This window comes from Phoenix dactylifera, chromosome 14 (assembly GCF_051530095.1).
Source record: "Phoenix dactylifera cultivar Ajwa chromosome 14, Ajwa_hap1_PhDact_Kaust_v1.1, whole genome shotgun sequence".
Taxonomy (NCBI): domain Eukaryota; kingdom Viridiplantae; phylum Streptophyta; class Magnoliopsida; order Arecales; family Arecaceae; genus Phoenix; species Phoenix dactylifera.
This window is the reverse complement of record NC_143203.1, coordinates 19,414,492-19,427,983: the sequence shown is the minus strand read 5'-3', so window position 1 is coordinate 19,427,983 and position 13,492 is coordinate 19,414,492. Positions and strand designations below refer to the sequence as shown.

The 13,492-nt window shown below is 37.6% G+C and overlaps 1 protein-coding gene across 6 annotated transcripts; it reads right to left on the bottom strand.

Annotated features, from left to right (window-relative positions):
- Positions 1–320: 320 nt before the first annotated feature.
- Positions 321–11,970, bottom strand: LOC103715106 (dephospho-CoA kinase-like). Of its 6 annotated transcripts, none has more exons than XM_088710945.2 (5): positions 11,577–11,970; positions 3,488–3,626; positions 2,645–2,922; positions 574–1,474; positions 321–477 (listed from the first exon to the last, which is right to left on the bottom strand). In XM_088710945.2, exons 1-4 carry the CDS (start codon positions 11,893–11,895, stop codon positions 1,434–1,436), a joined length of 777 nt encoding a protein of 258 aa, XP_088567071.2. In that variant the 5' UTR covers positions 11,896–11,970; the 3' UTR covers positions 321–477; positions 574–1,433. The 6 variants fall into 6 exon arrangements, with proteins under 6 accessions (XP_088567071.2, XP_038972212.2, XP_088567070.2 ...); XM_039116284.3 differs by having other exon boundaries at positions 574–689; positions 779–2,922; positions 11,577–11,968; XM_088710944.2 differs by having other exon boundaries at positions 2,598–2,922; positions 11,577–11,968.
- Positions 11,971–13,492: the final 1,522 nt, after the last annotated feature.

Sequence of the window (13,492 nt, the reverse complement as noted above, 5' to 3'; positions counted from 1 at the left end):
GTTGGTGTGAAAATTGCCCAATTGTCAAACCAGTTAAGAGCAAATATTCAGGTTGGGTTTGTCAATGGATGTCCAAACAACAATCGATCATTGAACTCGATGATCGTAGTTGATACATTGTTGCAGTGGTTTTTCTCTTCTTTTACCCCTTCCTTTGTGATAGGAGAAAAATGATGAATCAGAGGATGGAATTTAATGATAAGTTTCCATGCAGAAAATTGACAGCTGCTATATCCCTGCTTCTGATGGAATTTGCAGTACACCAAAATGCTCCAGAAAATCTATATCTTAGATGTCACTGTCCTCACAAATGCCATATAGCTACAAAACACCATATAATTTTTTCATGGAATTTTGAAAATGATCGGTACTTCAATAATTGTTTCTTTGATTTATACATATGTTTGTAGAACTAGAACTTGCCTGCTTCTGTGCTTACCATGCTCATTTTCATCAACCACAACCAATTTGATCAATCTGTATCAAAGTATCCCACATGAGAAGTGCATAGCTTCCAAGTGTTCTTAGGTCCAGAATCTCTCTTACAGTTAGTAATACGAACAGTATACTTACGAGCAATTCAATAATCTATTCTGACATGGTGAGGATCTGAAGCTTCCGAGCATGGTAGTTAAATTCCTCCATATGAAGGTTTAGTGCATAAATATTCTGCTTCCAATGTTATTTGACTGCAAAAGCATTCCAATGTTAAACAACTCTGGTAAGGAGACTGCGGTATCAGCTACTACAGTAGGTTATTTTTGTGAAGCATTTGTACCTGGCTGGAAGTTGGTGCATGCAATTGCATGGTCACTACAATCATGGCAAGAGGAGGGAGGTGGATGTTGAAGCAAAACTTGAAGGTGACAAACCAACTGGGAGATCTAACTATGACTGGAAGAGTCCTGAAGATTATACTGGAATGGACCTTTGGAAAGCTATGACACTTGAAATATGGACAGTCCATTTAACACTAATAAAATCTGCATTGATATCTGATAAAAGTCTGGTTGTTATCCCTGTCCACTTAGGAGGGGTCCAGGTTCGAATCTTGGGAGGCAACATCCCCTTTGTGTGTGTGTGTGTGTGTGTGAGAGAGAGAGAGAGAGAGAGAGAGAGAGAGAGAGAGAGAGAGAGAGAGTAGTTTCTCTAAGTTACATTGATAACAATTTTGGCTTGGAACATAACATTAGAAAATCATCTAGGGTGAAACCCTCCTGCTCAAGTTCTCAGACCAACTGTTTGACATCAAGCATCAAAACAATATATAACTGCTATTGTCTAGTAGAACTCGTGGCCTTGCTGGTTTCTTATTGCTTACATTGACAAATTTCCTTTCGGCACCAAAACCATAATCCTTTTCATAGATATGATGACTCCTCTGCCAAATATGACTCCCCAAAGCTTCAAAAGCATAAATTATACAAGCGATATCAAGATCTTACTCTGCTTAAACTTTCGAGCATGCCCTGCACTGCAGTATGGCATCTGGTGGTAAGAGCAACTCAGAGAAAGTTACATGAGTAACTAATTCATAGATATAACTGACAAAAAAGGTCCAATCTAGCAGTGTCAGGTGAATGAACATCCATTGATATCTAACATTGCTTACTTGGAGCCCCACCTAACCTTCATTAGGTCTTGCAAGATTTCAAGTATTTTAGGTTGAAGTAAATAAATAGGGGGAAGAGCCAATACTGGAACAGCATATTTGATGTCTAGTGATAAATTCCACAGATTGTAGAATGGTAGTACTAATAACTGACATGCCTTAATTAACCAAGAAGACAAGTAGAATGGTAGTAACTAATTGTACCAAAGCGGATGCTGCAGGTACAAGCCAGTAAATTCCATGCTTGTCTTACTGAACCAACTTGAGCATCACAAAGGTTAGCTAAAGAAAGTCAAAATAACTGTCCATGGTGCATGGGTTAAAGCATTCAAAGCAATAATGGTCCATAATAAATTGCTACGATTAAGTAACATGTGATGAAATAGGAGACTGACACCAAGCAAATGGCATCAGAGCATATTGAAATATAATACTGAAATCTTCCAGGCAACTAAACTCCAATTATCTTAACCCTGTCTAAAATGACATGTTTCAGCATGTTTACTAACTGATTAAAATTCTTTTAAAAAAAAAGTAAATCAAGAAAGAATCTGAAGGGTTCCAATATTTTAAAGTCAGCATAACAGGACAAAAGCAGAGCTGTCTTAGAATTCAAATTGCTAATCATGAAATCAACTCAATTGAGAAACCAAGTGTTTGTTTCTAAATCAGTGATTGTCTGACTCCAAGAGAAATAACAAAAAAACGCAGCCCTACTTAGATTGAGCAGTACAGCAGAATGCGAGATGTTTTGATTGACATTGATAGTAGTTGTAAACTACAAAGGTAAATTATATATAAATTGCACAAAAATTCTCTTATTTTGAACAAGCATGATTAGCAGGAGAAATTCACTGATAGGTAATGCCCATCATCGCTTCAAATTTTTCTGTACCACTAAAACACCTGCAATTGAAGATACAAGAATCCAAAAAACACCTTCTCTGGAGAAGGCAAATTCCTTCCATGTTAAAGGCCTACTAACCTGGTTCAGGACCTCTTGAAACTGTAGTTTTGTTTCTTCAAGTGTACCTGAGTTATCGATGACTATATGTGCCTTTGTCTTCCAATCCAGTGCAGTCTGAGCATTAATCTTGCTTTTGGCTTGTTCTTCGGATATGCCATCTCTTGCCATTAGACGAGTTACCTGAGTTTCAGGATCAACCCATACAACAATAATAGGAGCTGTCCATCGGTCCATTTTAGCCTCAAACAACAATGGGATGTCAAGAATGATAAGCTTAGACCCCTTGATCCATAGCTTCACCACTTCCCAAAAAATGCCAAAAGAAATATATGGAGCTAAGAGACTGCAATAAGATGGAAAAAACTACATCAGCTTGAAAGCCTACGGACTTTTTCCTTGTTCCCCTGGATTGCCAAAAGAACCTGGATTCCTTTCATAGTGTAAGCATTATAAAGCAAAGAAAGTAAAACAAGAGGGCCAGCCAAAATTACAAAACTGGGAATAAGCAAAATTATTCAGCCATGATCTAGTCAATTTGATCCCTCATGATTGAATTGGCAACACAAACTTCATACAAGCAACCTATGTTATTAGTTCGAGTTATAAGTAACAATTTCTACAAAGAACATAAACTCTAACATGAAATTACGGTGTCCGTACATATTTCTGAGGGTGACTGTGAAGTCTATATAGGTACGAGTCCATTGGTATCAGTTAAAAAAACTGCGAAACAGAGATTTAACCAACAGCTTATTCCCAGTTATTAGAGATCTGCATTAAGAATCCTTCTTGTCACTCCTCTTGCTAAAGACTAGAACCAACTTCAAGTAATACTATAGCAGGATTTGTACATATCACTGAGACAAAGTTGAGAGCTTTCAGTTATAAGAATTACTAGAAGTACATACCGATTTAGAAGTTGATGTTTTGTTGAATCAGAAAAAATGATTTGACCCAGGCATGCTCTATCAATTTCTCCATTTGCTAGTAAAATATTATCCCCGAATGCTGCTACGACCTTTTTCCAACCACCAGTCCCCTTTCTTACTACATCCTGAAATAAATTAGCTCCACAATAGCAATGCCCCAAACACACAGTACGAAAAATTGCCAAAAAGAAAAAAAAATGCTACACAATGAGAAGGAGCACATATGTTTATAAAGCTAAGAACATGATTATGAGACAGAACCTTAGCTCAAATGTCTTGAACATACTGAAGGGTCTTATACTATTAAATGCATAACAAAGTACACCACTGAAAAGCCTATGGCATGATATAATATGTGAGCATGAAAGAATTTATCTACATAGTAGTGCATGCGACGGAGGATAGAATTTCATAGGCAAGTATTCAAATTTGATGAAACATCGATTTGACCATGAAGATGTTCAGAAGATTAAAATCACTTGAATATTCATAAAAGACCACTATTTTTGAGAGGTTACAAGACAGTATTGGAACTACAAAGAGTAAAGAGGCTGTGGTATGGCATCAAGTCAAATTGATGCAGTAGATTGATGTGCCCAACATAGAGCTATAAGAAAACAATGATGAGATGCACGAGTTAATATCGGTCAAAGGATAAATAAGCAGTTCTGAAAGGTTGGGGAAGAGCTGAGAAGAAAAACTAAACAGAATAGATGCACAGCAAAGTTCTTAAGAATATGTCATAGGATTTGATGTTTAATTTTAGCGCAACTGCAGAGCCCTAAGGTTTGCTGAGAAGTTAAACTAAACATAATAGATATGCAGCAAAGGGCTTACAAACAATATCCTAGGATCTGATGTTTAGTTTTGATGCAACTACAGACCTCTAAGAATTGAAACTAAAGAAAACCTAAAGTGGAACCAAGATCAGTTGCCAAATGGAGCATAACTGTATGTTTTCTCAACAAATCATCACAGAGAGTTAAGGGCATCACCAACTCCTATAGCTTGGAACCATATCAAAATAGAAGAAGACCATAGCTCTTCTAGCAAAGTTCAATTTTTACACAAAAATTCCTTGCTACCGTTACATGCTTGGAAAAGAATCAAGCAACCTGAAACACAACCTTGAATAAATTGAGACACTTGTAACCTACACTACACTCAAATTGGACTCTTTCGGATCCTTCCTTCTCAGATGAGGCCCTTAACCTAAAAAGCAGGACTCTCACATGACCAGTGACTCCTTAAAAAGTCACTCGACTTAAAAAGAAAATTACCCGCGTCCAGAAATATTAATCAGTAACCCAAAATAAACTAAAGATTAACTAAATGTTCTAAAGTCACTCCTTGAACTCCTAAAAATCCATGTGCCCATAAGTAATGAACAATTCCATTAGCTTGATGTCCAAAAGGTGTTGTTCCCATATTGAAACTATCAACGCATCAAGCTAATGTCATATATGTAACTTATTAGGACGCATTTCTGCAAGAAGTGGTATTTTCTTTAGTTATTAAGCACTCCATTTCCTATGTCGTCAATACAATCGAATCCCATTCAACACTTAGAATTGTTGCTGAATTCATAGCTGAGAAAACCTCAGAAAATTGGAGGACCTGCTAGCTCTCCGCAAGTTCAAGAAATTCAAGATACTTTCCAACTTCTAGCCAGCCGCCAAAAAAAATTATAACCAAAAATTCTAAAAAAAAAAAAAATCTTATCAAGTAAATTGTGTTGGATTTATTAATGATTAAATGTTTTATTTTGTCACCATCAGGACGTGAGATCGAGTCCTTCTTCCCGCGGTTTTTGCGTCACGCTTCTTCCCGCATTTTTCCTCAATCGCACGAACGTAAAAGCAAGTGCTTGCTTTTACGTTTGTGCAAACACGAGGCCCTGGAGTCTCGCCTGAGGGGCGCGCAAGGCCCAGGAGTCGCGCTTGTGGGGCGCGTTCTTGAGGGACGCGAACTCGCGTCCATGCGAAGGATCGCACCCGCGAGGGGCGCGACAGTGGTTTTGCGCCTCACACGAAGAGTCGCGCCCCACAGGCACCCCTCGTGATACGTCTCGTAGAGGTCTATAAATAGACGGCCTCTATAGATTAGAAATATATCAGATAAGAAGCAGAGGATTCCTAATCTCTCTTCTTTCTCTACTCTCTCTACCAGTTAAAATATTTCTTCCAATTTTTTTTTTTTTTTAAACGGGCTTGCTGCATATTGATTCTAGGTTCGAAGCCTTCTTTGATCCGTGCAAATCATCGAGGCAGAAGGAACGAGAGGCTGTTGTATCTCAGGAGTAGAACGTCATCCAAGCCTAGTGCACTGTAAGACGGCGAAATCTACTTCAAGGAAAGTGACCACCATACCACGCCTCAGCATCTCGGGTTCCATTTTTCTACTTTTACTTTTTTTTTTAGCCTATTACTGCCTATTATTTATTGAAGTAGAATAGTTTAGTTTTATTTCTGCTTCAAATTTATTTACATCAATCTTGAAGTGGATTTTCCTACGTATAATAGGCTAGTAATTAGAGTTACCCCAATGGCCAATGCAAGTGACTCGGTTCCTCCTGAAAAGTTTACTGGAACTAATTTTAAGCGTTGGAGAGAGAAAATGGAAATCTTCTTAACCACGCTTGGATTATTTTCCATAATTTTTGACTCTCCTCCAAATGAGGATGAGAATGAACCGACTAGGACTTGTAATTTAGAGGAATTTCAGAAGAAAGACTACCTGTGTAGGGGTAGAATTTTGTCCTATCTTTCTGATCCCCTCTTTGATGTCTATTGCACTCTGAAAACCTCTAAGGAGATTTGGGATGATCTTAATAAAAAATATGGTATCCAAGATGCCGGAATGGACAAGTATACTGCTAGTCAATTCCTGTCTTATAAGATGGTAGACACCAAGCCTATAGTTGACCAAGCCCATGAGCCAACAGTGATTTATCATGAATTAGGCTTAAGGGGAATGGGTATAACTGAGAGCCTTCAAGTTGCTTGTACCATTGACAAGCTTCTACCTTCTTGGAAAGATTTTGGGTTGTCCCTAAAATATAAGACTGAGGAAATGAGCATGAAAACCCTACTATCTGCCATTAGGATCCAAGAGCAACATCTTGAGAAAGACAATGAGCAAATCATGAACCCTGAGTTTCTAACTAAGGTGAACTTTGTAGAAGGCCAGAATAAAACCTATAGGTTCAAAAACTCCAAATTTGAAAAGGGTGGACCTAAGAACAAAGAAAAATCCATGAAGCCAAAACACCAGATCAATAAGAATGATCGGAGGCTGATTTGCTACAATTGTGGAAAATCCGGTCATATGGCACGAGTATGCCTGATGAAGAAGAAGAAGTATCAGAACTATGAACATGCACCTCCTCAACCTGCCAATCCACAAACCAACATGGTGTTATCCAGTACTGGCCCTACTAGTACTGATGATCGGTATGTAACATTAAGTCCAGAGTTAAATTTGGCAATTCATTCTACCGATTGGTTAGTGGATACAGGTGCGAATGTTCATATGTGTACTGATCGTACCCTTTTTACTGTTTATCAGGTCCGGAGCGGCCTAACAGTGACTATGGGGAATTCTACCTCGGCACGAATACTTGGAACTGGGAAAGTACTTCTAAGGCTTACATCTGAAAATGTGCTTCCTCTATTTAATGTGTACCATGTGCCTAACGGAAGGAGGAATCTGATCAGTGGATCTCTTCTGATAAGAAGTGGCTATTCTTTGTTATTGCAATCTAAGAAAGTGATTATAACAAAGAATAGAATATTTGTAGGCAAAGGCTATGAGTGTGATGGCTTATATGTAATTAATAAAATGAATGATGTACCTTTAGATATTCCTTCTTATAGCAATAATAAAGTTATTCTTTCAGTATGTTCTTCATTTCTTTGGCATGCTAGATTAGGACATGTGAATAATAATACTATTAAAAGAATGATTAGTTCTGGTTTATTGCCTAACGTTTCATTAGATGAAAAAGAAAAGTGTCTAATTTGTGTTCAGTCTAAGCAACCTAGAAAACCATTTAAAATGGTGAATAGAAATTCCACCTTATTAGAATTAATTCATTCAGATGTATGTGAACTAAATGGAACTTTGACTAAAGGGAGACGAAGGTATTTCATAACCTTCATAGATGATTATTCTAAGTATTGTCAAGTTTATTTGATGAAAACTAAAGATGAGGTAATTGAGATATTTAAGTCTTATAAATCTTTAATAGAAAATCAACTTGACAAGAGAATAAAGATTCTCAGATCAGATAGAGGAGGAGAGTACATCTCTAATGACTTAAATAAATTTTGTAGAGTTAATGGAATTCTCCATGAAGTAACCCCTCCCTATTCACCTCAGTCCAATTGAGTGGCTGAAAGGAAGAATAGGACATTGCAAGATATGGTAAGATCTTTGCTTGCCAACTCAGGTTTACCTGAGGTTTGGTGGGGGGAAGCAGTGCTTACTGCATGTTTCCTGCTTAATAGGGTTCCATTTAAAGGTTCTAATGAATCTCCTTATGAACTTTGGAAAGGAAGAAAACCTAACCTAAACTTTCTAAAAGTTTGGGATTGTTTGGCTAAGGTTAATATTCCCTTAATTAAGAAACGAAAATTAGGACCTAATACTTTTGATGCTATATTTCTTGGTTATTCTCTTAATAGTGTTACTTATAGATTCTTAGTTATTAGTTCTGATATTAATGACATAGATAAGAATACTATAGTTGAATCTAAAGATGCTTCTTTCATTGAAGACATTTTTTCTTTTAAGGATAAAATAGAAAAGCATATAATAGATAGATCTAATAATGCATCTTGTAATTCACCTTCTAATGAAAATGAAAATGAACTTATTGATGTTAATGAACTTGGTAGAAGCAAAAGAATTAGGAAAAAGAAAGATTTTGGAACTGATTTCTATACCTTTATGGTTAAAGATGATCTTAAAACATATAAAGATGCTATGAACTCATTAGATTCTATATTTTAGAAGGAAGCTATTAATAGTGAAATGAATTCACTTATGACTAATGAAACATGGTTTCTAACTGATTTATTACCTGGTAGTAAGGCTTTAGGTTGTAAATGGATCTTTAAGAAGAAATTAAGATCTGATGGTTCAATTGAAAAATATAAAGCAAGATTAGTTGCTAAAGGCTTTACTCAGAAAGAGGGTATTAACTACTTTGATACGTATTCTCCTGTGACCAGGATAACCACTATCCGTACTTTAATTGCACTGGCTTCAATCCATAATTTGATAATCCATCAGATGGATGTCAAGACTGCCTTCCTTAATGGTAAATTAGAGGAAGAGATTTATATGGATCAGCCAGAGGGATATGTGGCTCGGGAACAGGAAAGAAAAGTTTGTAGGTTAGTCAAATCCATTTATGGTTTAAAACAAGCTCCTAAGCAATGGCATAGAAAATTTGATGAAATAATTGTTTCTTATGGCTTTAAAGTAAATGAATCCGATAAATGCTTATATTCTAAGTTAGAAAATGATTCATGTGTTATCTTGTGTTTATATGTTGATGATATCTTAATTTTTGGTACTGATATGAATATTGTAACTGCTATCAAGAATTTTTTATCTAATAATTTTGATATGAAAGATTTAGGTCTGGCAGAGATAATTCTTGGTAACAGGATTACCAGAATACCTAATGGGATAATCTTTGATCAATCACAATATATTGAGAAAATTTTGAAGAAATTTGATAAGTACAACTGTAAACCAGTGAATACACCTTATGAGCATGGTTTGAACTTGAAGTGCAACAAAGGTGATCCAGTGGTCTAAGAAAAATATGCTCAGATTATTGGGACACTGATGTATGTTGCAAATACAAGTAGACCTGACATTTCCTATGCTATAGGAAAACTCAGTAGGTTTAATAGTTGCCCTAGTCTTAGTCAATGGGAAGCACTGGACAGAGTACTTAGATACTTGAGAGGTACCATGTCTTATGGTTTACATTACTCAAGATTTTCCGCTGTACTTGAAGGATACAATGATGCTAGTTGGATCACTGATTCAGTGAACCGAAAAGAAACTAGTGGATACATATTCATATTAGGTGGTGCAGCTGTTGCTTGGAAATCATTCAAACAAACTGTGATCACTAGATCCACTATGGAGGCTGAGATTGTAGCCTTAGATTCTACAACTCAAGAAGCAGAATGGTTTAAGAATCTTATGTCAGAAATTCCTATTATGGAAAAGCCTATGCCTGCTATCTCTTTGTTATGTGACAATGAAGCTGCAATTAATACTTGTACAAATACTGAATATAACAAGAGAAATAGAAGACATATTAGTGTGAGACATAAGACAATTAGATACCTAATTAAAAATGGTATCGTGACTTTGGAATTTGTTAGATCTGAAGGTAACCTAGCAGATCTTTTGACTAAAGAACTAGCTAGAAGCAAAGTTATAGAAACATCAAGGGGGATGGGACTGAAACCCATAAGAAATCATTGACAATGGCAACCCAACCTATTCTGACTGGAGATCCCAAGACGAAAGGTTCAACGGAAAAAAACGAGTTGTTTAATGATTAATTAGCACTATTATTAAATGACTTTATGTCATTTGGTCTCTCCCTATGATGTGAGTGCTAAACATAGCAGAGGTATACGGAAGAGTTTAAAACTCTGAATGAGTCCGAGTCTATGGCAAGGTGCTGTGCTGCAAGCATCCTTGGAGGATTCACCTATGTGAGTGTGACTGTGTGGCCGCAGTCTATGGGGATAAGGGTTTAACCCTTAGAGCGCTCATGAAACTGAGATATTGGTGCATGAGGCCGAAAAGCACCACCTATGATGAACCCAGTATTTGCATTTGTCATAGGTGAAGTATATGAAAATCTGAACCAAAGGATTTGGTTCAAAGCTTTTTAGCTACCACTATTCCTTTCAGACTTTCACTAGGTAAAGGTTCAAAGCCGCAAGTTACCTTTATTGAAGTCGTGACATGAAAAGCCCGGTATGACTATTTTTTATAAAATCTTAAAAACATTTTAATCAGGTGGGGAATTGTTGGATTTATTAATGATTAAATGTTTTATTTTGTCACCATCTTCTGGTGGTGCGGTTGGTTTGTGTGTGGGGTTGTTCTCACAAGGACGTGAGATCGAGTCCTTCTTTTTGCGGTTTTTGCGTCACCTTCTTCCCGCGTTTTTCCTCAAATGCACGAATGTAAAAGCAAGTGCTTTTACGTTCCTTGCACGAACGTAAAAGCAAGTGCTTTTACGTTCGTGCAAGCACGAGGCCCGGGAGTCGCGCCTGAGGGGCGCACAAGGCCCAGGAGTCGCGCTCGTGGGACGCGTTCTTGAGGGACGCGAACTCGCGTCCATGCGAAGGATCGCACCCACGAGGGGCACGACCGTGGTTTCGCGCCTCACGCGAAGAGTCACGCCCCACAAGCACCCCTCGTGATACGTCTCGTAGAGGTCTATAAATAGACGACCTTTACAGATTAAAAATATATCAGATCAGAAGCAGAGGATTCCTAATCTCTCTTCTTTCTCTACTCCCTCTACCAGTTAAAATATTTCTTCCAAATTTTTTTTTTTAAACGGGCTTGCTGCATATTGATTCTGGATTCGAAGCCTTCTTTGATCCGTGCAAATCATCAAGGCAGAAGGAACGAGAGGCTATTATATCTCAGGAGTAGAACGTCATCCAAACCTAGTGCACTGTAAGACAGCGAAATCTACTTCAAGAAAAGTGACCAACATACCACGCCTCAGCATTTCGGGTTCTATTTTTCTACTTTTACCTTTAATTTATTTATTTTTAGCCTATTACTGCCTATTATTTATTGAAGTAGAATAGTTTAGTTTTATTTCTGCTTCAAATTTATTTACAACAAATTATAGTTCCCAAATATCTTTACTAAAAACTATATTGATAATATTTTTTAAAGACAATTTAAAAATTGCGACCGTTGGCAATTTGACGAAATAAGTTCGATTGGCAATTTGGTATGAGATTGTGGATGAGGGAGGGGGGGAGAGAGAGAGAGAGAGAGTTACACGGGCGACGAGGTCGGCGTCCACGACGGGGACGCCGTGGGATTTGAAGAGATTGGAGACAGTGCTCTTCCCAGATGCGATGCCGCCCGTCAATCCCACGATCCTCATCGCCCTCACGCTCCTCCAGCGGCGGCCGCGTGCGCGGATCGGAAAGAAGAACTCGCCCGATGATCGCTGCTGCTTCCTCGCCCGCGGAGAGGGCCAACTCTGAGTGCTTCGAGGGCTTCCGCATGGCAGCAGTCCTTGACGCGGATCCGAGCAACTTCCCAAGCGAGCGTTCGACGAGAACGGCGACATCGGACCTCCCTCGCATGGCCATTTACCGTTTCAGAGAAATAACGGGTGTTATTTGTGGTCTTATCACACATATTTTGGATAACGGTTATTTAAGGAAATATCAAAAAATAAGCCTCTTTTGCAAGGCGAGTTGCAGAGGCCTGATACATTATTCTGATTGAGTAGGTTCAATAAGAGGGGCTGGGGGCTTTCGGCCATCCATTTTTAGAGAATGCCCGGCGGTTACTACGGAAGTGTGATGTCTTTCAAGCTGTGCATGTATTTCGAAAGATGGGCAAAGCTGCTGATTAGATCGTCTCCTTTGCTGCTCATCATTCTGATGAGACTTTATGAACCCGCTGCATATCTGCCCCTTTACCGCTGTGGAGCATTTTACTTTTTGATTCAGTTGGTCATACTCATGCGAGACTAGTGTGAGCTGCCGGTATACAAAAAAAAATTAATATTTCTGGAGGCCCGATACATTATCCTATAAAAGGACTCAATGCATATGGTTGAGTAGATTCTATAAGAGGGATTGGGAGCTTTCAATCATCCGTTTTTAGAGGACGCCCGGCAGTTACTATGGAAGTGCGATGTCTTCCAAGCTATGTATGTGTTACTATGCAAGGCGAGTTCCAGAGGCCTGATACATTATTTTGATTGAGTGGATTCTATGAGAGGGGTTGGGGGCTTTCGGCCATCCATTTTTAGAGAATACCCGGCAGTTACTACGGAAGTGTGATGTCTTCCAAGCTGTGTATGTATTTCGAAAGATGAACAAGCTGCTGATTGAGTCGCCTCCTTTACTGCTCATCATTCTGGTGAGATTTTATGGACCTGCTGCATACGTGCCCCTTCACCGCTGTAGAGCATTTTACTTTTTGATTCAGTTGGTCATGCTCATGCGAGACTAGTGTGAGTTGCCGGTGTACAAAAAAAATAATAATATTTGTTCTGTAAATCTTTTTAAATCCAAACAGTAATTTTATCAAATCATTTTCAATATTAAATAAAATTATGTTAATATGACCATAGATGTTGTTATTTGGGCCAACCAAAACTTGCCAACTCAATCACGAAGAATATTTATTTTCATATAGCATGTTTCCACATTTCTAATACTTCATGAGTTAAATATATATATATATATATATATATATATATATATATATATATATATATATATATAGTATTTTCTTTTCAGAGGTGGGCTAGATATGGCCTCGCTTATTATAAATTTGAATGTATTACTGTGCTATGCAGTTAAACATACCAAATGGTAGACCATCAATTAAATGCAAATTGACAAGTAGTAATTATAGTTAATTAGGTAATAAAATGAAACAGAAAGTATTTCTAGTGCACATTAGCATCATCAATTGTTTATTGTTTTCCAATTATCATGGCTTAATCAAATGAATTATCAACACCATCCATTTCTACTTAAAAAATAAAATAAAAAATACAAAAAATAAATACTATAAAGGAAGGACTAAAAGATATGGTCTCATTTGAACACCAATAAAGAAAAAAAAATCATAGTAACAACAAAAATCTACAATGAATCGAATAAATTTGACGAATTCAGTGATCGAAAAATATGGTTCCTATAAAGAGGGCATACTTTTGGCAAATCC